This window comes from Durotheca rogersii (genome assembly GCF_024521655.1).
Source record: "Durotheca rogersii strain YMJ 92031201 chromosome Unknown GGS23scaffold_55, whole genome shotgun sequence".
NCBI classification, from domain to species: Eukaryota; Fungi; Ascomycota; class Sordariomycetes; order Xylariales; family Xylariaceae; genus Durotheca; species Durotheca rogersii.
The window spans coordinates 74,616-98,883 of NW_026251286.1; the positions used below are offsets into that span (position 1 = coordinate 74,616).

The 24,268-nt window shown below is 45.9% G+C and overlaps 5 protein-coding genes across 5 annotated transcripts; 4 read left to right on the top strand and 1 right to left on the bottom strand.

The window, feature by feature from the left end:
• Window positions 1-7,824: 7,824 nt before the first annotated feature.
• GGS23DRAFT_589879 (EF-hand) lies at window positions 7,825-11,199 on the top strand. Its single transcript, XM_051517654.1, has one exon. The coding sequence runs from the start codon at window positions 8,005-8,007 to the stop codon at window positions 10,825-10,827; it is 2,823 nt and encodes a 940-aa protein (XP_051367220.1). The 5' UTR covers window positions 7,825-8,004; the 3' UTR covers window positions 10,828-11,199.
• Window positions 11,200-11,976: 777 nt separating this feature from the next.
• GGS23DRAFT_444740 (uncharacterized protein) lies at window positions 11,977-13,029 on the top strand. The gene has a single exon (XM_051513958.1). The coding sequence runs from the start codon at window positions 12,051-12,053 to the stop codon at window positions 12,924-12,926; it is 876 nt and encodes a 291-aa protein (XP_051367221.1). The 5' UTR covers window positions 11,977-12,050; the 3' UTR covers window positions 12,927-13,029.
• A 75-nt stretch (window positions 13,030-13,104) lies between these two features.
• On the top strand, window positions 13,105-14,374 carry GGS23DRAFT_608174 (alcohol dehydrogenase-like protein; the record flags this gene model as incomplete). The annotated part of the gene is made up of 5 exons (XM_051520166.1): window positions 13,105-13,216; window positions 13,440-13,562; window positions 13,703-13,944; window positions 14,000-14,222; window positions 14,265-14,374. 5 exons carry the CDS (start codon window positions 13,105-13,107, stop codon window positions 14,372-14,374), a joined length of 810 nt encoding a protein of 269 aa, XP_051367222.1.
• On the bottom strand, window positions 14,268-16,210 carry GGS23DRAFT_589884 (glycoside hydrolase family 16 protein). The gene is made up of 4 exons (XM_051517655.1): window positions 16,142-16,210; window positions 15,356-16,059; window positions 14,876-15,187; window positions 14,268-14,810 (listed from the first exon to the last, which is right to left on the bottom strand). The coding sequence occupies exons 2-4, from the start codon at window positions 15,768-15,770 to the stop codon at window positions 14,725-14,727; spliced, it is 813 nt and encodes a 270-aa protein (XP_051367223.1). The 5' UTR covers window positions 15,771-16,059; window positions 16,142-16,210; the 3' UTR covers window positions 14,268-14,724.
• Window positions 16,211-22,634: 6,424 nt separating this feature from the next.
• Window positions 22,635-24,110, top strand: GGS23DRAFT_618956 (uncharacterized protein; the record flags this gene model as incomplete). The annotated part of the gene is made up of 6 exons (XM_051520972.1): window positions 22,635-22,752; window positions 22,808-23,023; window positions 23,081-23,124; window positions 23,179-23,320; window positions 23,371-23,421; window positions 23,473-24,110. The coding sequence occupies 6 exons, from the start codon at window positions 22,635-22,637 to the stop codon at window positions 24,018-24,020; spliced, it is 1,119 nt and encodes a 372-aa protein (XP_051367224.1). The 3' UTR covers window positions 24,021-24,110.
• Window positions 24,111-24,268: the final 158 nt, after the last annotated feature.

The window sequence follows — 24,268 nt, forward strand, 5'->3', positions numbered from 1 at the left end:
GTTAATCGGTTAACTAAAACGGTAGCTAGAAAAAGACTAAAAAGGGAAGGTAAAAAAGACAAGAAAAGGTATAGCAAGAAACGAGTAAATAATTATTAGGTCGTAATGCCTATAGGTTTAAGTCTAACTAATAAAAATATAAATACGTAACCTATATAAATAGATATCGAAAAGGCTACGTAACCTAGATCTACCATATTACTATAGCCTCCCTAGTTTAATTAATCCCTAAGGAGTAATTAAACTCCTAATAATAGGTACGGTAGCCCTCGTTTCCTACTGAACCTAATTAACCTAATCCCGATTAACCTTAATTAACTGAAAGTTAGCTAGTTTAATTAAAGATTAATAGGATAAGTTAAGAAATAGGTCTTTAACTAGGAGCGATTATAATAGTAATAAGTAGATGGTAGGGTAGGTAACTATAATCATACTTAACTATACCTAATCCTAATTAATCCTTAACCTATTCAATCGCTATTAATTAGGAGCTAAGTTAGGTTAATTAACGATCAATAGGAAATAATAAGAAAGATCTGATAATAAGAACTAGGCTAACGGAGCTATAAACCTATAAGCTAACCTAATCGACCTATTCCTAATTAACTCTGATTGGTTAAAAGCGAGATAGCTCTATTAGGACTACTAAGAAATAACAGGGATTAATAGTTAGGAAATGGGAACTACAACGGAATAGGTAAAATAATCGTAGCTCGCGTAAAAAACGAAAGAAATACTCTTATAAAATAATTAATGTAACGTAATCTCCGTTCTTTTCGTCTATAGCTATTGCCGATTCTTTTTAACTAATCCTAATTCTATAAGCTAACTAATATATCCTATTTATACGCGACTATAACTCGTTTCTAGCTATTATTCGTCTAGTAGTATCTATCGGGCTTCCCTTAACCCTCGATCCCTCCTCTGTACGTAGTTTTAAGGGCTCTGGTTCTTCCTACTAACTATATATTAGTAAGCGCGATAAGAAGGGTCTCCGGGTATTATCATATAACCGTTCCTATTCTGTGACTATTTCTAGGCTATCTTATTTAATATCTGTTTAATTCGCTTCGTATCGATATCGTTTATAAATCTTCGTATTAATCGGTAGGTTCCTGATTAGGTTCGTAGGTATAAGGTATATCGGTATCTTTTTATAAGAGTATCGTAGTACCTATCGGTTAAGGAGAAACCTCTCTAAGTACCGTTATTAACTAACAGGGATAAAACAAAGGTAATCGAACTATTGGTAAGTGTCTTATAGTTAAAATAGACAAATCAATAAAAACAGATACCTTTAAGCGCGTACGAGGTTATAAAAAATAGGAGGGGTAGCGGTAACGGAGTTAGGTTAATTAAGAGAAAAACTACTATCTAGGTTCTATTAAAAACGAAGGCGAAACCGGGTAAAAACGGCTATAACTCCTTTAAAAGAAATAACTAAGAAACGAGGATAAGATAAATCTACTAATCAGCGACTAAGCTTTTAGGTAAGTTAATTAAAAGTTAATAGGAAAGCGTTGTTATTAATGGTCGCTATAGTTATCTACTCTCCCTATTAATCCTATTACCTAAAGCTATAACCTAATCCTAAAAATTCAGACCAAAAGCCACGAAAACGGCTTTGGAGCTACGAAAATAACTCCTAATTAAACGAGGCTCTAGGGATCTCCTAATCGACGAGTCCTAAGCATAATAACTATAAAAACGGTCGTAAAAGGTTACTCCTAAGATAAGGTAAGGTCGAGCTACTAAGTAGTCGTTACTAAATAGGAGTAGCGTTAGTACTGAACAGGAGCAGCGTAGGCACGCTATAATGGAGGCACGAAATAAGGGACTGCCTAACTACTAATAACTAGCCTAGTGCCGATTAACTAAGATCATAGCTATAAATAGCTATAATCGGTTAATCGGCCAGCTAAAAACGGCAGCTAGGAAAAGGGGACTAGAAAAGGGCAATCGAGGACGGCTAGAAAGGCATAGTAAGAAACGAGTAAATAGCTATAGGCTGTAATGTTTATAGGTCTAAGTCTAACTAATGAAAATATAAGTACGCGACCCATATAAATATATATCGAAAAGGCTACGTGGCTTAGATCTACCGTACTACTATAGCCTCCCTAGTTTAATTGATCCGTAAGGAGCAATTGAACTCCTAACAATAGGTGCGGTAGCTCTCGTTCCTATTAAACCTAATTAACCTGATCCCGATTAACCCTGATTAACTGAAAGCTAGCTAGTTTAATTAAAGGCCAATAAGATAAGTCAGGAAATAGGTCAACTAGGAACGATTGCAATAGCAATAAGTGGGTGGTAGGGTAGGTGACTACAACCGTGCCTAACTATGCCTAATCCTGATTAATCCTGAACCTATTTAATCGTTACTAACTGGGAGCTAAGCTAGTTTAATTAACGATTAACAGGAAATAGGAAAGATCTAATAATAAGAATTAGGCTAGCGGAGCTATAACTTATAAACTAACCTAATCAACCTATTCCTAATTAACCCTAATTAACTAGGAGCGTACTAGGTCCATTAGGGCCATTAAGAAATAATAGGGATTAATAGTTAGGAAATAGGAACTATAACAGGGCAGGTAAAACAAGCGTAGCTCCCGAAAGAAACAAAGAAACAATCCCATACGATATAACGTAATCTCCGTCCTTTTCGTCTATAGCTATCTTTGCCGATCCTTTCAACTAATCCTGATCCTGTAAACTAACTGATATATCCTGTTTATGCCCGTTTCTGTGACTCGTTTCGTATAACCGTTCCTATATTCGTCCGGCAGTATCTACCGGGCTTCCCTTGACCCTCGATCCCTCCCTTATACGTAGTTCTAGGGGCTCTCTAGGCTCTTCCTACTAACTATATATCGGTAAGGGCGATAAGAGAGGTCTCTAGGTATTAACCTATAACTCGTTTCTTTCCTATAGCTATTTCTAGGCTTTCTTATTTAATATCCTATTTAATTTATATATCGCGGTATCGTTTATATGGATCTCTTAATCCTAATCGGTACGTCCCCGATTAGGCTTATAGCGTAAGTATAAGGTCTATCGGTATCTTCGTATAGTAATTAAGGATATCGTAACACCTTATCGGTTAGGGAGGAGAAACCTTCCTAGGTACCGTAACTAGCTAGCAGGGATAAAACAAGGGCGATCGGATGGCAAGCCTCTTACGGTTGAAATAAACTAATTAATAACGAACGGATGCCTTCAAGCGCGTGTTATAAAAAAGGGGTAGTAGCGGTAACTTAGTTAGATTAACTAAGGGCGAAAAACTGCTATCTAGGTACTATTAAAAACGAAGGCGAAACCGGGTAAAAACGGGCATAGCTCCTTTAAAAGAGATAATTAAAAAACGAGGATAAGATAGATCCACTAATCGGCGAACGAGCTTTTAAGTAAGCTAATTAAAAGCTAATAGGAGGGCGTAGGTTATTAATAGTCGCTATGATTATCTGCCCTTCCTATTGATCCAGCTACCTAAAAAGGCTCAAAAGCTAAAAGCCACGAAAAACGGCTCTGGAGCTACGAAAATAGCTCCTGATTAACTAAAAAACAGGGAATCTCCTAATCGTCGTATCCTAAACCTATTAACTATAAAACGGTCGATTAAAAGGTCGCTCCTAAGGCTGAGGTAAGGACGAGCTACTAGGTGGTTGCTACTAAATAGGAGCAGCGTAGGCACGCTATAATGGAGGTACGAAATAAGGGACTGCCTAACTACTAATAACTAACCTAGTGCCGATTAATTAAGATTATAGCTATAAATAGCTGTAATCGTTAATCGGCCAGCTGAAAACGGCAGCTCGGAAAGGGAACTGGAAAAAGAGCAACGAGGATCGCTAGAAAGGCATGGCAAGAAACGAGTAAATGGCTGTAGGTCGTGATATCTACAGGTCTAAGTCTAACTGATGAAAATATGAGTGCGCGACCCATATAAATACACATCGAAAAGGCTACGTGGCCTAGATCCACCGCACCACTATAGTACGTTATAATAAAGGCATGAGAAAAGGACTGCCTAACTATTAATAACTAGCCTAGTACCAATTAACCTAGATTATAGCTATAAATAACTACAATCGGTTAATCGGCTAACTAAAACGGTAGTTAGGAAAAGACTAGAAAGAGAAGGTAAGAAAAGCGAGAAAAAGCATAGTAAGAAATGAATAAATAGCTATTAGGTCGTAATGCCTATAGGTCTAAGTCTAACTAATGAAAATATGAATACGCGACTCATATAAATAGACATCCAAAAGGCTACGTGGCCTAGATCTACCGCACTACTATAATATATATCGAGAGATTACTTTGAAAATTAAATAATAATAAATAGGAGCAGCGTAGGCACGCTGTGATGGAGGCACGAGAAAAGGGCAACCCAACTGCCAACAACTGGCCCAGTGTTGATGGAACCTAATCACAGCTCTAAACAGCTGTAATTGGTTGATCGGCTAGCTGAAAACGGCAGCTGAGAAAAGGACTAAAAGGGAAGGATGGCAAGAGGCTAGAAAGGCATGGCAAAAGGAGTGAATGCTGTTGGTCGTGATGCCTATAGGTCTAATTCTAACTAATGAAAACATGAGTCCGAGACCTATATAAATACATATTCAAAAGGCTACGTAGCCTAGATCCACCGCACTACTATAATAAAAGAAAGCTAGTTAAAGAATTACTAACTTTTATAATATAGCGGAAAGTTCTTTTAAGTAAGTCGCTTTTATATATATATGAACGAGCATAAAGATAATTAGCGCCGGGTAAATCGTTCTCGTACGAGCCCGGCTATATCGGCGTTTGTTATTTTCTAAAAAATTAAGCTTTTTTCTTTTAGTAATGTAGTGGTGCGGTGGATCTAGGCCACGTAGCCTTTTCGATGTGTATTTATATGGGTCGCGCACTCATATTTTCATCAGTTAGACTTAGACCTGTAGATATCACGACCTACAGCCATTTACTCGTTTCTTGCCATGCCTTTCTAGCGATCCTCGTTGCCCTTTTTCCAGTTCCCTTTCCGAGCTGCCGTTTTCAGCTGGCCGATCAACGATTACAGCTGTTTACAGCTGTGATCTTAGGTTGATCGGCACTGGGCCAGTTGTTAGCAGTTGGGCAGTCCTTGTTTCGTGCCTCCGTCAGCGTGCCTACGCTGCTCCTGTTCAGTAAATTAATTTCTTATTAAACTTTAATTAATTACGACGGGGTATACATAAGGAATAAGATGTCACGGTTTTACGAGCTGTTCGTTGGGTAAAAGCCGTATATTGATGAACTAAAGCTAAAGGAGGAGAAAAAGGAGAAAGAGGTGCGCCGTGTAGGCTGTACCTATAATAGCTGGCCTTATCCTCCGTGGGTGCTGAGGGCTTGATTACGTGTTATGCCCTAGTACTAGCCAGGGCTTTATAATGGGCATAGCCCATAACATAAGAAGAATATAGTTATTAAGCTTCATAGCTTTTTCGATAAATAAACCTTATTAATAAAGCTAACATAATTATTTATAAATGGCTTTGAAAATTTAAAAAAGAAAAACACAGGATAAAAGAGAGTTTACGAGGATAGCTCTTAACAAGTACAGCTTTTAAATATATTATTAAATAGCTTTAAATAACGTAAAAGTATCCGTATAGTAATGAAAGAAGGCCTTTTTTCCGTTCGTTTCTTAAGGGCGAGTTTTTATAATAAAATAACTCGCCGTCATTTATCTCTTAAGAACGAAATCGAAAGGGTAAGAAAAGAAAAGAAGAGCTTAGAAGCTTTCTTACCGTACCTCACTACCCGTATATTAAACGGACTTTAGAGTAAACGGTAAGAGAGCGGTAGGAACGCTTTAAAAGTAACGCTTTTTAAATTAGTAGAGCTTTCCAGGAAGTTCAAAAACCTACGATCAGAGAGTTAATTAGGTATCTTTAAAAGTAGTTTTAAAAATCCTAAAAGTAACTCCTTTTAGGGGTAGTTGATTTACGATTAGAGAATTAATCAACCTTATTCGAAAGTTATTATCAATCTATAATACCGTTAATTAATGAACAATTTATAAAACTCTTAATATCGTTAAAGCTTCGGCATTAAATAGCTTACGTCGAGGTTCGGGCCGAGCTTTAAAGTTTAACTTAACGGATTACTTAACTTAAGTATCTTAAGAAGTTACGATAATTATTTGTAGCGTTTTATAAAACGACGTATATATTAATAAATTCTTAATATACGTCGTTTATTGTAGGTAATTTATTAAAAAACTTATAGCATTCCTTGATACTGAGTAAGTTGCTTTCGTACGAGCCTGATAGATTTTACATTCTAGCTTCTTTTCTTTTCTTACCTTTTTAGATTATTTTAAAAAAGAAAGGAGCTCGTAAAAAGGAGATAGTACTTTAGGAAGCCTCAGCGTTTACCGTATAGTAGAATACTATTACGGCAAAGAGCTAAAGTTATTACTTTAGGAGCTTTTTGAGAAGCGACTTCTTATTATTAAGCTCTTTCCTTCCCCTTTAGTTTCTAATTTCCGACTTTGGATTAACTTTTAAATCAAAATGAATTAAAGTTTATAGCTAGTTAATTAGAAGCGATACCAAAACGAGGTTACTTATTAAAGCGTTTATTTCGTTTATTGAAACGTAAAATAGTTAAAAAAAGGAAAATAAATTAAGAGACTTTCTAACTACCTTCTGCTACTTACCCTATCACTCAATTTAATCGAGCTTTAAAGCGAGCGATAAGAAAGCTATAAATTAAGCAGTAGAAAAAAGTCAAAAAAAATAAAGCTCTAAGAACTCGTACGCGCCTCGCGGCTTTGAGAAGGTTTTTAAAGTGTTAATTAGGCTTATAATTAATATGTAGATTGTGGAAGCTACGTAGGCGAGAGCGCACGAGGAACTATCTTACGAGTAACGAGTAATATGAAAAGGAATAAAGAAGAAAAGGTCTTATTTTATTTAAAAACTAGTTAAAGGAATAGAAGTAACGGAAGCATATATATAGAAGCTCTTATTATTGATGTAAGCAACGAAGAGGCGCAACCTCTACGTAATAATTTTAATATTTTATTAAATAACTTTTATATTTTATTCTTTTTTCTTTTTAAACTTTCTTTTTATTCAATAAAGTAGTTATTAAAACTTTAAAGCTATAAGAGAAATTAAAATATAATTTTTGTCACATAGAGAGCCACCTATACATGGCTCCTTACTTCTTCTCTAGTTGCTCGCTTACCTAACCTAGCTCCCAGCTCGCTTATGTAACATAGCTCGTAGCTTTCTTTCGTCTATATATAGGTAGCTCGCATCTCCTTTGTTCATCTCTTTCCTTCTGAGATAGTTAGTTAATTCACCTTCTTCTTCCTACCTTCCGTTGCTCCCAAGAAGCAACCTCAGTGCCTACGTAGCTCTCCCGATCTACGTAATATTTTTATATTAGATTCTTCAGCTAATAATTAATAACTTTATATTATATTAAATTATTTTATTTTTGCTATGATATATATTATAATTATTTATAAAATGTATTTTAGTATTCACTATTTAGAACTCCAATAATATATATGCTTGAAGATTTTTTTATCTGTTGATTATTTCTTTTTTGAAAAAAAAATCCATTTTATAATTTTATTTTGTTATTATTTTTATAAATATTTTTAACATGTTAAAACCTTTTTATTATGGAATTATACTTAAATGTATAATGAAATAAATAAATAAATAATAGATTATAAATAGTAATTTTATCTTGACTTAGTTTCTCTATTATAATTTCTATTAATTAATATATTAATTGAAACGTCTAGTTCCTATTACTAGTACTTATATTGCCTTTGCTATTACCGTCGACAACACACAATCCTGCCAAAGCTGATTATTTCCCGTCCATTTCTCTCTCCTCCCTTCCCTTTAATCCTGACGCATTCAGATGAGACCTCGGTCGTGAACCTGGGTTTGTACCCCATAGGGCAACATCCAGTTCGACCTTAGTCCTAAGCCATGATCTCATTTTTTTATCATGGCACATCTCTCTTCCGCAGCAGCTTCAAGCCTTGTCCGGCCGCGGATAGCCATCGCCCTTGTGTCTGTCATTACCGCTGTCTCCTTAGGCTACTACTATTATCACCACATCCATAATCTCTCTTCAGACCGTGACTCCCCCGAGACTACACCCGACCTCCGCCGGCGGAATGCTGTGCGACGCCCTCATGGTCCATCGCAACGTCCTGACTCCTCCTCGGAATCCGAGTCGCACGGCGATGAGAATGCGGATGTGGGTGCGTCGACTCCCCCCCCCAATCCTCCGGCGCATACCGACGACCAGGGCCCTGAGGAATGGTACAACGATAACAGCCAGGCCCCACGGCAGCGCACCGGCGAGAACATAGTAACCCTGTTATTCCGAGTGTCTGAGGACAATGCTAGGCGTAACGCCTATGTTCATCGTGGCTGTCAGTGTAACGGATGTGGGATGGTTCCTATTCGAGGAATCCGCTATCGTTGCGCTAACTGTGCCGACTTCGATCTGTGTGAGGTGTGCGAATCCCAAGGCCTTCACAACAAGACACACGTCTTTTACAAGGTGAAGGTGCCAGCCCCGCCCTTTGGGACTCGCCACGTGCAGCCAGCCTGGTACCCAGGCGATCCCGATAACTCCATACGTAACCTGCCCCGCTATCTCCTCTCAAAGTGGTCCCATGAGACGGGGTTTGAGCGCGTTGAGCTCGATGCCTTCTGGGAACAGTGGACCTTCATGGCCAACACGGAGTGGAGAGATGACCCAGACGGTCTCGGCTTAGCGATGGACCGGAAGACTTTCGAGCGTTGTCTCGTCCCGTCCGGCGGTTACAGGCACGCAGCGCCTAACCTCATCCACGACCGCATGTTTGCATTCTACGACACCAACCACGACGATCTTATCGGTTTCGAAGAGTTTCTACACGGTGTGTCTTACAGGAAGAGAAAGGACAAGCTCAGGCGGACATTTGATGGCTACGATATCGACGGCGACGGTTACGTGAGTCGACGGGATTTCCTACGCATGTTTCGGGCGTATTATGTGCTTTACAAACAGATGCACAAAGATATCCTCGAAGGCCTCGACGATCATATGATGACTACTACAGAAGCTCAGCAGCTCATCAATGGTAGGCAACCGCTAAGCGGTCTCTTCGGTAGAGAGGGCAGGGTCCCCCCAGCGGACCACTCGAGACCGATGGAGGGCAAAATCTTTCGGTCCAATGGAGGCGTCGAGGTAAACGATGGCAGAGGTGTCGTTAATGAGGACAAACCGGACACATCTAGCCGTGAGGAGATACTAAGTAGCTTGTTTACTCGGAATGGCAACCGAAGCCTGTTCACTGAGTCGTTCGGCCCTGCCTCCAGGAGACCCCAATCACCACACGGTGATGCCCGCTACTGGTCCGGAATCGTCAATCCTCCTCAGACCGTGGTTGACCTGGAATCATTGTTCTCAGGAAACTACACCCAACTTCATGACATTCTCGAGTCGATCCGCCATGAGGAGCAACGTACGTTGAGCGACGATGCGGGGAGCATTTCGTCTGGGGAGGATGGCCAGAGCCAATGCGAGGGCCAAGACGCAGATGATGCCGACGAGGAGCACCCCGAACCCACGGGCACGCCTGAGTTTACACGATCTGCCGCCGCCCGAGCTATCCCAGATGCCAGCAGATTCACCAACACATTGCCAACAGAGAGCCAACTTCGAGTGCAGCATCAAGCTATCCTGGCTAACGGCCGTCGACTAGACATTGACAAACGGAAAAGAGTGGTGGCTAGAAGGCAGCTCTATGAGAGGTGGAAGCGGCGTCAATTTTATCTCGACGAAGAAGAAGGTGCCTTACCTCCGCAGGGCTGGGACGAGAACCAAGATGTCTTACTGAATATGAACGCCGTCGCCGAATCGTCCAAATCCGCGCCTCATTTCTTGTCTCCGCGGTCAAGGTCGTCCTCCAAGGTGCGCTTTGCCGAAGATGCGGACGACTTCGAGACTAGATCTAACATATCCACCTCTTCACGGAGTGTGCCTGAGAGGTGGGGGGGGATGGAAATACCGGATTCCGAGCGAGATGCGGGCAAGGAAATCCTCTATCAAGTTACTCAGCAGGCTTTCAATGAGCTGCTAGACGAGATTTTCAAGAAAAAGGAAGATCTGGCTGTCCAAGCTGCCGAGACTAGGGAACAACGTGAGAAACACAGGGACCTTTTTGACGCGATTATCCTGGATGACGAAGACGACGAATCAGCCAGCCAGCAGTCGGAGGAGCGACCCATGCATGACTCAGATGCTAGCCGCCCAACACGACAGCAAAATCAGCACGAATCGTCGGCTAGCCGCTACCAAACTAATCAACCCGACTCAGAACTGCCCCCAACGACTTCGGCCAGGGATGTACAGAACACAGAGGATCGGACAAGGGCGATTGGGCAAGCCGATGTCCTGCAGATTAGCCCGGGACCCTCCGAGTCTCTGGAATATAGAGATCCTACTCTTCCTCAGAACCGTCCAAACCATCCTACGCCGATGCCGGGTGAACCGGGAGACCAGACAATCGCCAGCTGTCGTGATGCCCCTGGACACACTCGGACGGTGGGAGTGAAGGCTTCTAAACCTAAGTCACCGGAGCAAATACCACATTCTACGCTTGTGTCGTGGAAGCGACTCGACGTCGCTGAACAGGAAGCCAGGGACCGGGGTGGATGGGGTCGGCTAAATTATAAAGAATTTGAGGAGATATACCGCGAACACGAATTCAATGATAATGGCCGTAATCGGCTCGATTATTTGGGTAGCTGGATCGATTTCTGTATTCCATAGGACGTCATGCTGTGACGATGCCCCCTCAATACTCTCCAGGTCTGGGGTGAATGGCAAGGTTCTATGATCCCTGCCAGCTCAGCCTATATGCTCATCGTCTCTCGCGGGCAAACTAAGACGCGTACGACGCTCTTGAAGCCGAGAGATTTAATTGGGAATACTGTCCTCGGTGGTAAGCCTGCCTCGTTTACACCTGACTTGCTCTATCTAGCAGCCTAGTAACACGATGTGAGCTAACAATCGGGTCTTAGTGAGAAATACAAATTGAAAGGGCGATATTGTCTTCGGGCGGTGTTTACTCACATTCATCTCAGACTTAGCACCCGTTTCCCGTCCCCCCTTCATCTTTTCAAACTGTCTGCTGTGCCATACGTAGGTCCCCTTCCCTCTCTCTTTTAGCTACGAGCGAGTGTAATGTTAGCCTTGCTGCGGGCGTAGGCCCTCGTGTGGGGTTAGACGCTACTGCTGGTACGGAGCCGGTAGTCAAATGGCTAATGGCAATCTACAGTCAGCGAGTGAGCGATAGGCATGGCGTGGTTTCCGGGAGGGCTTCAAACGTAGGCGTGGAACCAGAGGACGACAAGCCTTGAGATTGTCTCTTGCGGGGTGCGTGACGAAACGCCACTCCGGGTCTTTGGTCGGTTAACGTCCAGAATAGATACAGCTACACTAATACATCGGATAATATACCTACCTCCTCATCTGCCGCGGGCTCCTCGTCGGCACTCCCGGGTCAGATCAACGAACCAATCCGGTCGGCCTACGACTTGTATTGATTCCCGGGCATCATCTCTGTGTAATATATATCGTAATTATGCTTCGAGGAAGTCAATATGGGGGAGACGGGATGTGCTTAAAGTAGCATCTCATAACTGTGGCCGCTGTTACGGCGACCTTTTCTTAGGCGTGTCCGTTGATCAGACCCACTCCACGGGTGCTCCGGCGAGCATTGCCTTCAGCCTGCAACGACATGGTAGTTTGGGAGAGTTATATAGGCTATTTGGGAAGGGGGAGGCGCTCAGTGGTGAAGACTCACAGTCTGTCCGGCCACTCACCACACACGTATGTGTACTAGGTAGGTATATAGGTAGGTATGCATACCCATGTATGCCATTACATGTTCTGATGCGAATGTGGCTCGAAGTTGCGTGCCATCGTAGGTGGACAGTCTCTCTATGCCTACCTATATCTATCCCCAATAGCCATTGTCTTTCTACATCGAGATGATGACTCCGATGCTCCTAGAGTGGTTCCTCTTTTCCTCTCTGGCTGCTGCCGAGTGCACCCGAGGCTTCCTGGTAGGACTCACCGACAAGTACGTGGCGGCACAGGCCAGAGGCTCCAGTGATGAGGTGGTTAGGCTAACGGCACCCAACGTCACCTATACCGAGAACGAAGCCCCAAAGGATATCGCCGATGGCATCCTGACGGAATCCATCCAGATAGATCACCACCGCAGCATCCACGATACTGTCAACTGCGCCACTTTTACCGAGATCATTGCTGCGAATCAACCACACCCGTATGTGATCGGCACGCGCGTACTCCTCGATGGCGAAAATAAGATTTCGCTGATGGAGTCTATTGTCACTGATGCCGGAGATTGGGCTTTCAACGCGACGGGCTATTTATACTGGAACTCACTCGAGAACTGGGATCCCATTCCAGAGGACGAGCAAGACAGCCGTGCGGTAATCCAGGCAGCCGGGGATGCATATTTCGAGAGATTCAAGGACGATACCGTAAAGGTGCCCTTTGGGATACCATGTTCCCGCCTAGAAGGCGGTGTTTCCACGGCGCCACTCAATATAACTGGAGACTCGTGCACGCTGGCAGGCATGCCCTCAACGCTTGTAGTGACCAACCGTCGCTACGTTGTTGACGAAGTCATGGGAGCCGTCGACATCTACCTTGGCTTCCCCGGGTTAGATCGATCCCAGGGCCAGGCACCGATGCCTGATAGTCACCTATTCAGAGTGGAGTCGGGAAAGATCCGGTACATCCACACCGTGTCGTCGTGTGTCACCGCAGGTTGTGGGATGAACGGAACGTTTATCCCTCTGTCGAGGCGCAGACGAGGACGCTCTTCAAGTCCCTGAAGCGGCCTTAGTTGGGTTGCCTTCGAATTGGCCATCTCGAGAAGGCAGGCGATGTTCAGCTAGTTGTCTCTAAATTAGTCTCAAGACCATGCTATAAACCGATCCCCTCCTCATCCACATTGACAAGTAGGCCGAGGGCGACGACTTGTAACATGAAGCCAGATATCAAGCTGCCGCCATGGCTCAACCGCCTCGCCATGTCACAATTTCACCTATGCTCTTGCCCGTGCCAGGCAACGCATTTTCACGGAGTCGTAGAGCTATATCAAGGGGAAAACCCCGATTTGGGGGTTGGGCACCTGTCGTCTGGCTAAAACTGGGGTTATCGTAACGCTAGGTGACTACGAAAAACGAGCCGCGGCAGCTGTGCTGGTCTGGATGGGGATATCTGGGGCGATGGAAGCTATGATTCCGGAAGTGATGTGGCATACTCGAAGACTGATCTTCGCTGACGCCGATACGTAGGTCCTCTGGAACAACCTTGTCGAGTGGCTGCGCGGTATCGGCTCGGAGAGCGAGCCATCGAAGGAGTTGGTTCCAACGTGGTCGAATTCGAACCCGGGGATCGCGTCGCCGCATTCCACGAGATCATGAGTCCCTACGGCTCGTATACCAAGTACCCTATTGCTTGGCAGCGTACGACCTTCCACCTCCCTCAGCACCACGACATTTGAAGGCAAGTGTAGCGAACGGGGAAGGTGAGGGAGGGTAGATAGGATATAAGCATAGACACGACGGGAACATAGGCAATCAGAGACATGCTAATGGGTCGCCAGAGGGCGCTGCTACCCCGTTGGCTTCTATGACATCCGCGGCCGGCTTTTACGCTTGTCTCGGCCTCCCACGACCACGGACTCCGGCGACGGAAACCACGCCCCTCATCATCTACGGCGTGGGATCGGCTGTGGGAACTTACGTCGTCCAGCTAGCTCGGCGTCGCAATATTCACCCTTTGGTATGCTTCGCCGGTAAATCGCGATCACACGCCGAGACGTTGATCGACACCATCAAAGGAGACGTTATCATCGACTTACCGAGACGGCGATGACGCCGTCGCCGGGGCTTTGAGGAAGGTCGCCGAGAGGCACAGGTTGCCCCACGCATTCGATGTTGAGTTGGAACACAACAGTTACGTCAATCCGAGCAAGGTTCACGCTGAGGACTTGAGGATAACCCTGGTGTTGCCGTCCAAAGACTACGCGTTCTCAGCTGACACCGCGCGGTCGCTGACGCTTGTGGGCTTCGTGCGTTCAAATGCTAAAGATTTCGGCTTCGTCTACTTCTGGTACATCGCCCGTGGGCTCTAGGAAGGATGATTCTGGGCGCACCCCTAGAAAGTTGTGCCAGGAGGACTCCGGTGCATCCAAGAGGCCTTGGAGAACTTGAAGGTTGGCAAAGCTAGTGCTATAAAATACGTATTCGGAATTGCTTACACTCAGCGAACCTAGCAGCCGGACTTGTTTCTGCATCGTGACTGAAAGGGGAGAGGTTATCGAGGGGACGTCAGTTCATGCTATAGGTATATATATATCATGGGTAGAAATGGCGTATGGTGCTAATTGTGTTCCCGTCCGGAGGAGTTGGGCGAGTGAACATTGGGCGAGAGGGACGACAATAGGAAGGACCTTCAACATCCCACGAGGACGGAACCAACAGATGGAAGAAAGAGAGTGGTGTTCATCCCCGAAAGATTCCCGATAATATATCTTTCTCTATAGGTGTACTTGCTCGACGACTTGTCTCTGCTAGAAGAACCCCACGGCGGGCTTGGGATAGACTCGTCGTCGGCGCGATCACCTTAGTTTGACTGGTAGAAGGCGATGTATTTAACCTGTAGGCCGCTCCCAAGGCCGGTGACTGTCTTGTTGTCCGGTTGTCCCCCGCCTTGTCATCCTCGTTAGCAGCTAGCGAGACTGTTCGGAGTTCACGCGTAACGAGTAGTAACTTACCGGGAAAATTGCTTCCCACGGCGACGTTCAAGATGGGGAAGAAGCTCTTATGGGCAACTCGGCCCCAAAGCTCACCATCTCCTATATCGCTTCCTTTGATTTGGAAGAACTTGTTCCCGTCGAGCCACCATTCCAGGGTTTCGTCCTGCCAATTGCTGGGCGTTCGGTTGACCTTGATTGCCCAGGTATGGAAGGACTCGACTTGAAACGTCACCCTGGCGCCGGGACCGCCACGGCTAAGATGGTCCGAGCCGCCGCGGCCGTAGTGGAGTGTTGCTAGAGAGAAGTCGGCGCCGTGGGCGTTCTCCATGACTGCCAGAAATAATGAATTGTCGTGTCGCCACTGTTATCTGGAATATCGTGTTTACGATGGCTCCTACGAGTGGTAGGTCTCTCTGCACGCTCACTCCCGGGCCCATCGGAGAGGGAAAGGGGATAAGGGGTCAAGGGGGTAATATCAAAAGGGAAAATATTGCTTACTATCCCATTCGCCGCACTGAGGCCAGTCGATATTTTTGCCATTCCGAATGTCGTTACCAAGGGCCCAAAATGCAGGCCAGATCCCGGCCTGCTGGTTGGCCGGGGAAGTCCCGGTGCGTAGCTCGGCCTGGAGTAGCATTCGATGACCGTCGGGACAGTTGAAGGCATTCTTGCCTTCGAGACGGGCAGAAGTCCACTGGCCGTTGTTGTGCTGCGGCGTGATATGTAGCACACCCGAGCCGTTGACGGAGGAGTTCGAGGTGCTTTGAGTGTAGTGCTGAACCTCCTGGTTGGCCGCGTTGGGGCCCTTCGAAATGATATTCCACTTAGACTGGTTAGGGAGGGATCCTGCGGGGCCCGCGAAGTTGTCGGACCACACGAGACTGTACCCCGGCTCGGTGGGAGGAGGAGACATCGTTGGGACACGAAGTAGCTATCAGTAACTCTAGATGGGCAGGGCAAGTAGGTCAAGGCGGCTTGGTGTACGTATGGTACTGGGCTGGAGAGGAGGTAGAGGAAGCTCCCTCTGCCTTTATAGCCCATATGGGCCTTCAGGAACTCATCGAGGGATAGACACTGAGAGACTCTGACGTGCGACGAGGATCCGTAGCTTATTCAGTCAATTGAGAGTCTGATGTCAGGCGTAGGTAGCATCATGAGCATCGCGGGGGAGGTCCTCGGTTACGGAGTCGCATAGCTACATTCTTTTAATAGGTGAACCCCGAGGTAGGAAGGGGTGTAGTTAGTATGTACGATATATTTAATTAAGTAATCGTAGGCTCGTACCTCCGTATCTCTCTCCTTCTCGTAGGTACGTACCCTCTTTATACTATACGGGGGGATGGGGGTCTGTCGATATCATGTTACGTACTATCACCCTCCCTAAAAAGGATTACTATAGCTGAAAGTATTTCTATCGCGATATTAAAGCAAATTAAACGTAGAACGCGGCATAGGTATAATACAAACGCTATATTAATCTAGTAGCTCTTTCTAAGGATAGAATAGCTGTTTTATATAATGTTAAGCTAAAATATATATCCAAATCGATAAAATATCAAGAAAGTAATAAATACATATCTTATTAGAATAATTATATTATAATACTTACGTTAAATTATAATAAAATCCGTACTATAACCTTTGCTATAAGTATTTTATACCTAATAAAAATTTTCATTATTATAACCTCGTTTAAAGACTATCTCCATACTGTATTAGTATTATAAACATACTATCAATAGACCCTCCCCTCTCGCTATAGTATATACTTATTTTATTAATAAATCCATATCCTTTTTATTAATAGGTATATATTCTTCTTAATAAAAAATACGTATTCTTTTTATTAAAGATGCTATAGTAATACGGTAACACATACTGTAGTGGTGCGGTGGATCTAGGCTACGTAGCCTTTTCGATGTGTATTTATATGGGTCGCGCACTCATATTTTCATCAGTTAGACTTAGACCTGTAGGCATCACGACCTTACAGCTATTCACCCGTTTCTTGCCATGCCTTTTCTCGCTATCCTCGTTGCCTTCCTCTTCTAGTCCCCTTTCCCAGCTGCCGTTTTCAGCTGGACGATCAACCGACTACAGCTGTTTATAGCTGTAATCTAGGTTGATCGGCACTGGGCTAGTTGTTAGCAGTTGGGGAGTCCTTTTCGTGCTTCCATCAGCGTGCCCACGCTGCTCCTATTCAATACCCTCTTAATGTATTACGTAAAACGCTACGATAGGCCTTATACTTATATAGAGTAACTATAGCTCTCGTAAGTATGGATTATATTACGATTATTACTTAATTTATTACTTAACTAAATTATTAACTTTATTATTTTTACCTTAATTTAAAATTCGATTTTATTGTTCAATTCGTCGTCTTCTAATTAATATATTTATTTTAATTACAGGCGCTTAAGTTACTTTGTTGTATGGTAATAGCTAAATAAATAACTTCTACGTTTAGTTACTTTTCTCCTCTTACCTCTTTTATCTTTAAATTAACGACTACTACATTTCTATTACCGAAGGATCTACTTAAGATACGATAACTATATTAAATTCCTCGTCTCTCGATTAGTAAAGTAATATTAGTTTCATTTATCTTAGATTATCGTACGTACTATAGTTACTGATAGAGTATACTTTCGAGTAAGCTATCTAGGACTCTAGTATCGTATACGCTCTGCTCCTTCTTAATACGTATCTAGTTATTATAACTTTCTCTTATATTTCATTATAGCTTCTTTTAGATATAACTACCTCTAATTGTAACTACTTTTAATTTATATTTGCTTTTAATTCGTACTTATCTTTAATTTATAACTACTTTCGATTATAACTATTTTTCATTATAACTACTTTAGGTTATAACTACCTTTAATTATAACTACTTTTAATTATAACTACTTTTAATTATAACTACCTTTAATTATAACTACGTTCGATTTAGAACTAGTTTTAATCATAATTTCTTTTAATTACTCTTAATCTTTAATTATAATAAGAATAATACTTATAATTAAATATATAGATTCTAATAGTTATAATATAACGTTAACGGTAATATATATTAGAAATTGATGCCTTATTTTATTAGAGCGTAAGTCTAGACATTAAAAGCAGGGAATCCTACCCTAAACTGGGGGGTTTTCCCAGATGTAGCTATGTAACCCCGTACTCGGTCGTAAACGGACTTTAGTGATGGCTGACTGCTTCCAGGCCATGATCATCCGCGACGGGGAAAACGAGCCAGAATCTCACGCAGGTGCTGGTATCATTCGGTCCCAAAGTACGGATTTAAACTCGATACGTGGTTCTCTATCTTCTCGTGGCTGACTTGTTGCGTCCTCGTAGCAGTGTGCCCTAGCTCAATATTTCGCGATGGTGTCAGCATGGTTCGCGTAGTCAACAGTCATACACCCACTATAGTTGGAATTGGCATCTATTGTTTCCGGGTATAATTATTCGCGTACCATTATCTGGGTTGCCGGGTGGCTGACTGTCAGTGCAACATGACGATGGATAGTCATGTGGTATTCAAGGAGACACTCGGTCTAGATCGTCGGCTGGCGGTTAGAAGACGGATACGCGGAACCGATAAAGATATCATAAAGAAGTCTACGCTTCCGGTATCGTGAGATTTCCTTCCAAGTCGGGCACGTCTAGTGTTTGTAACGGGGTAATACCGTCTGGGTGTGATCTCAACCGTCCCGAACACCCAGACTTAGGAGCTTAGCGGAAGTGGTTTCGGTAGCGGGACAGTATCGATGTGAGAATTCTTGTCGGCTGGTATTGTGCCCAAAGAGCGTAGCTATGAACAACCATCAACCGTCCACCTATTTCGGAATCATACTGCGGTGGGAAATATCCTATATTAGGGAACTTTGGTAGTTATATACCGTCAACCCCTATCGGAACTAACTAAGGATTACGGTAAGACGCTTCTTATGTTACGCGTTAAGAGTATCTTGACTAAGATTGACAATATAACTAGTAGGTTAGGGATTTGATCTTGTGGTAAGAGGACGGGTTAATATGAGTGAAAGGTAACGCCGACGCTTTTCGTCGCTACCAAAAATCGATTGGCACCGGGGAAAGATAGAGAGAACGGATAGACCACAACTCCCTTGCTCCTTGTTTTTCAAAACTTAAACGTATAAAACCTCTCATGCGTATGAGATGCCCGCCGGGGATGCGTTCCTGATGGCTAAGTAAAAAGCACGAAACCTGAAATAGGTTGTTCGGCAGGTATGCTCAGAATGCACGTGGACAAGATCGAACGCAGTGAGATTAATATATCATTCATCTATAAAAGTCGACGCAACTGACGACGACATCGAGAAGGAGTGAGGTATCCCTCCGCCCTCCCTTTCGTTGGATCTGCCTGACCTGCCGAATACAGGCCCCGACGGTTGAAGTTTTATGTTGCTGCACCCCTGACGGGCATCATCTGGGGTATTAATATATCCTGCAGGTGGGAAGCGGGAATGCGTAATGCGAGATGGATAGCATTGCATGTAACCGCACGCGAGCTCGGGTTTTGGCGGGCTAGACACGCGGTTCGTCTCTTGGTTGGATCGCCCCTATGCGAGGGAGGAGGAAGTGAGGCGAGCCACCAGAAGATTCCCCCCCCCTCAAGCGCCCAACACGCGCTTGATCACCTCCACCCCCTCCGCCACTCCTTTTGGAAGGTTGTAGAGAGAGGGAGAGACAGTCACCAGGATGTTGTGCTCGACGATTCCTGTCTCATCCGCTACCGGGCACGAGTTGGATAGTTAGCGGGAATACGTCAATGGCAGCTCGGTCGTAGACGTGCCGTGGACCTCTCTGGCTCTCTGTTGGGCTTCATCCGACCCTGGACTGCAAATTCTTCAATCCCTACGCGGCCCACAACTACCTAGGTATAGAACATGACCATGTATATGAGTAGAAAGTAGTCGTCGGCCCATAGCAAAGCGCGCTTGGGGACGGGTAGCCTAGGTAGTAGTAGAGAGAGAACCACGATAAGGACCTTATTTTCCTCCCTCCCCCGGCCTCGGGTGCCTCGCATGCACGTATGCAGTACCTAGTTGCAGCGATTCTCTAAAGGGGTGGGTGGGATAGCTAGATGTACGCCTCCTGAGGGACAAGCACGTACTCGGTACTAGAATATACCTAATAATAAGCATCCACACTTACCTACGTAAGGCTAGGAGGCACATAGGGAGTTACTCTACCTATGTGATCTCCGACAAGGCTCCGAAGGAAATTGGTGCCCAGCACGGTTATTGCGATTCTCGAAGTGGGATAACAAGGGCATAATCGCATACCCCATACCTAGGTACCTAGGTATATGAGTATGAGGCTTACCTGCCTTAGGTACCTTACGTAGGTATCTACCTGAATAAGGAAGGTATAAGCTACCTCCATATGCACCTAACATATGTAAGTACATTCCTGGGTATGTGCCTGCTCAAGGTAGACATAGGTGTGGTGGGCATGTCATCCATGGTATGCATTCTGTCAGCACCGCCGATGTGCACACAGGGAGGCTGGATGGCCAAAAAAAAAAACAACAACGGCAGAACATACGTTATACTTGTGTAGAGCGGACTACTGCAGACTCGTCCATCTGCTCCTCCTCCTCCTCCTCCTCCTCCTCCTAGTAGCCGAGATGCGAGAAGAACAAGATTAAAGAAAGGAAGAAATAGAAGGAGGGAAAAAAAGGGGGAGGGGGTTGTTGACCGTGGCAGACTAACAACAGCACAACCCTAGCCCGACTTATAAATGGAGTAAGATGTGAGATGTAAGATTTGTATTATGCAGTAGCATCTGAGAGGGAAAACTGTAGCATCGTGGGCCAATTTGGAGTTGTGTTGGGCCATTCTCGGGGCCGTCGCGTGGAGAGAAGTTACACCATATCCTCCTCTCCCACAGAACCCCTGGCCGCGAACGCTATGCGTCTTGTAGGTATGTATCTTTGCCGTTGGCGCGTTGGCATCGTGAAACGGTCGTCCTGACCGAAACCGACACTACCGTCCGATACATCAGCAGACTATAACATCATTTCGTCCACGTCGTTCCGTTTTGAGGGAAAAGTTAGCAGGGGCTGGCTCGCCCAGCCAATGGCTCTCTGCCTCGAGCGGCGGCGTGGTGGACGTTTTACTACCTGGTAATTACCGCGATACCCACACTGGAAACGTCTTGGCCCAAGATCTGGCACAGGGGTCGAAACGCGGAAGGATTAGCAATAACCGGTAGATCATAAGCGATCACTGCGTTGAAAATCCCGTGGGCGAAGGCTGGATTTTTATTTTCTTTGTTCCTTTGGTTTCTGGGGTTGTTCTGGGCTGGGTTGCGTCCTTGGGCGACACACATACTGCACGCACCAAGCGGCCAGCCGCCCAAGCCACCGTCGGTTCGAGCCGAGTTGGCGGTTCAATCCTCAACGCCGCTTCCTTGGCTGATCTGCGCCGCGGGACACGACGACGGCGATGTCGACGATGACGACGAGGAACATGGCCGGCTGCCGGCCCTGCAAATATCCTGCCTCGCCCATCAGGCCCAGACACGTCAGAGAGGACGTCCGTCTAGGTCTACCCACGGTCATGACAAAGGATGGATACGTGGGTTCTCTCGCGGCCTTGCCTGTGGCGCTTCAAGGTCCCGCGTGTCCCTCCACAGTCCTCGCCTATCCATCCACTCATCCGCCCGTCCGCGTGTATGTGTGTATGTATGTACCATGTGTATGTGTATGTGTATGTATGGGAGGAGGGGGGGGGGGGGCATTCGTGACTGGTAAGGGCCGAAAGTTGGCCATTTCCTGCTGTGGGCGCCGCTTGGGAGACAGTCTTTTGCATCGTGATTAACCGCTGGAACTTGTCCCCTGTAGATACCTAGGTGGTAGGTATGTACGTGAATACCTGCTTAGCTACACTGTACATGCAATATCCCGTTAGTGGGGTTGACCCGCCCTGTCGAACCCTCAAGGATGTCTTAGTAGGCGGGCCACTATATCTACCTGCCTAACCTATCTAGGTGCCTAGGTACTTACTTACCTCCCTATATGCGCACGCATGTATGTATGTATGTATCTAGTATAATGCTTTATCGTCGCTAACGCGGGTGCGCTCTCTGTCTCCCCCCCCCCGGCCCCCCAACCCTAGTCGAGATGGCCTCGTTTACGATACCTGGGTGAGACAGTTCCTCGAGACCAGCATGGGCGCCTGAGGATCTTTGGACAGGGCGGCTCCCTGGCGGGCGTCCGCCAAAAGCAACCCTCCGCTGGTCACCGGCGCGCGCGCTGATGGAAATTCGAAACGGTTTTCCTTCAGCTCTCTACTACTACGTAGTATGTCTTCGGCCAGGGGGGGCGGGTCCGGTCAGGTCAAGAAGGGTCCGCACCAAGAAAGAAGCTTCTTTGATTGCTTGAAGCCCGCAGGCATGACACAGATCCCGTTGGACCTTGGCTCGTACAACCGGGTTCCCAAGGGGCATCCCTATCCCGCAAGGGCTCCGGCCTCGCGACGATTCGGGCTAAGCCGTCATGCCCACGGAAGACCGAGCAACGCTTCTCTGATATCTATATAGACAGACTATGTCCCCCTCGTCACTTCCGTTTTTCCTATTCTCCAGGCCGGTTTCTTTCCCTCCCTAGTACGTGTTGTTTCTTCGTCCTTAACGATCCTGTGGATCTCTTCTCTTCTCAACAAATTCCTTCGTTTTACTTTTCCCCCATATCACTTTACCCTCTGCCGGCCCGGTGCTGCTTTCCTTCAGTACAGTCAACAATATGTCGTCCTTTTCGTCCATCCTTACCTTCGCGTCCTTGGTCGCCATCAGCCAGGCCCACGGCGTTATTCTCAGCGCCCAGGGCCTCCAAGGTTCGCCGGCCAGTGTCGGATTCCAAGGTATGCCGGAAGAACCGAAGCCAGTCCTGAGGCTGGGTGAGCTAATGCCTCGTAGTCCAACCCGAGCTCGCGCGGAACTGCACGGCGATCAGCCCGTGCCAGCAAGACTCGACAATCATTCGAGACGCCGAGATCGCCGCAAACATAGTGAACGAGTGTGGACGCACTCAGCTAGCTGGCAATATTGACATTGGGGAGAACACGGAGAATGCGCTTGCTGGTGGTGCTGTCACCCAGGTCAAGAGGGGGTCGCAGGTCAAGGTCACCATCCGTAAGAAACCTTTCATTACGCAAGTCGCCTGGATCTCTGACTAACGTGTTTCGACAGACCAGGTGAATGCCGACGGTGCCGGCCCTTACACATGTGATCTGGTTCGTTAGCATCTGGTATCCTGATGTTTTGGAAGATGTCTAATCACTGGATAGGTCGAGGCTGGAAACAACGGTGTCATCACGCAAAATCTCACCGTTGAGAACAACGTTCCCGGTGTCAACGGCTTTTCGCAGGCCAAGACTGAGCAGTTTGAGATCCTTGTCACCATGCCTGACGAGTTCACCTGCACTGGATGTGAGTACCGGGCTGTTCCGCAAGTGTTATCGACGTGCTAATATTTAAAGCCTCGGCGGGCAATGTGTGCACCATGAGGTGCCGCAATAACGCGCAAGCCGGTACGTAACGAGCTATCCACTGTGTCGGTCTATGGTCTAACGTCGTGCTAGGACCCTTCGGTGGATGTGTCCCCCTCCAGCAAATCGACACCGAGCCGAACGTCAACACTCCGGAGAACATCCCTACGGTGCTCTCCCTGGATAAGGTGCTGGCGCAAGTGGCACAAAACAACGCGGACCTCCCGGCTGCTATCGGTGCTATCAAAGACGCCGGAGCTGACCAGGCGCTCCAGAACGTGGCGGTTGTCAAGTCGATCCTTAAGGAGACGATAACGAGCTTGGCCGCACCGGTGCAGACGCCTAGTGTCATCACAGGAGTCGCTGCTAGCACTACAACGACGGCTGCCCAAGCAACCACGACGACCGCACGCAACGGTAACAACAGGGGAAACTCTGGTAACGGCAATGCGAATACCGGTAACGGCAACACGAATACTGGAAATGGCAGAGGAAATGGCAACAACGGCAACAACAATGCCAACGCTGGCAACAACAACAACGCGAACGCTGGCAACAACAACGCGAACACCGGCAGTCGAGGCAATAGTGTCGCTGAGAACGCCCCTCAGCGGAGGCGGGCGACGACGTTCGTTGCGTAGACGGAGCGAGCAGTGCGACCATCTAGGTCCGCTTCCCCCTTTCCGGTTGCGCCCCAGCGGTTGTGCTTACAAGGAGCAGAGAGGCACGTGATAGAAGAGGTGATGAGGCAATTCTCATCGTACTAGAATTTATATGTACATATAGGCAGCGACGTAACCTGTTTCCCAACTGGCAATCTATGTGCCGTGATGTGAGCGGTGTGTGTGTGTGTGTGGGTGGGATTCTGGTCTCCATTCTTCGGGAGGTA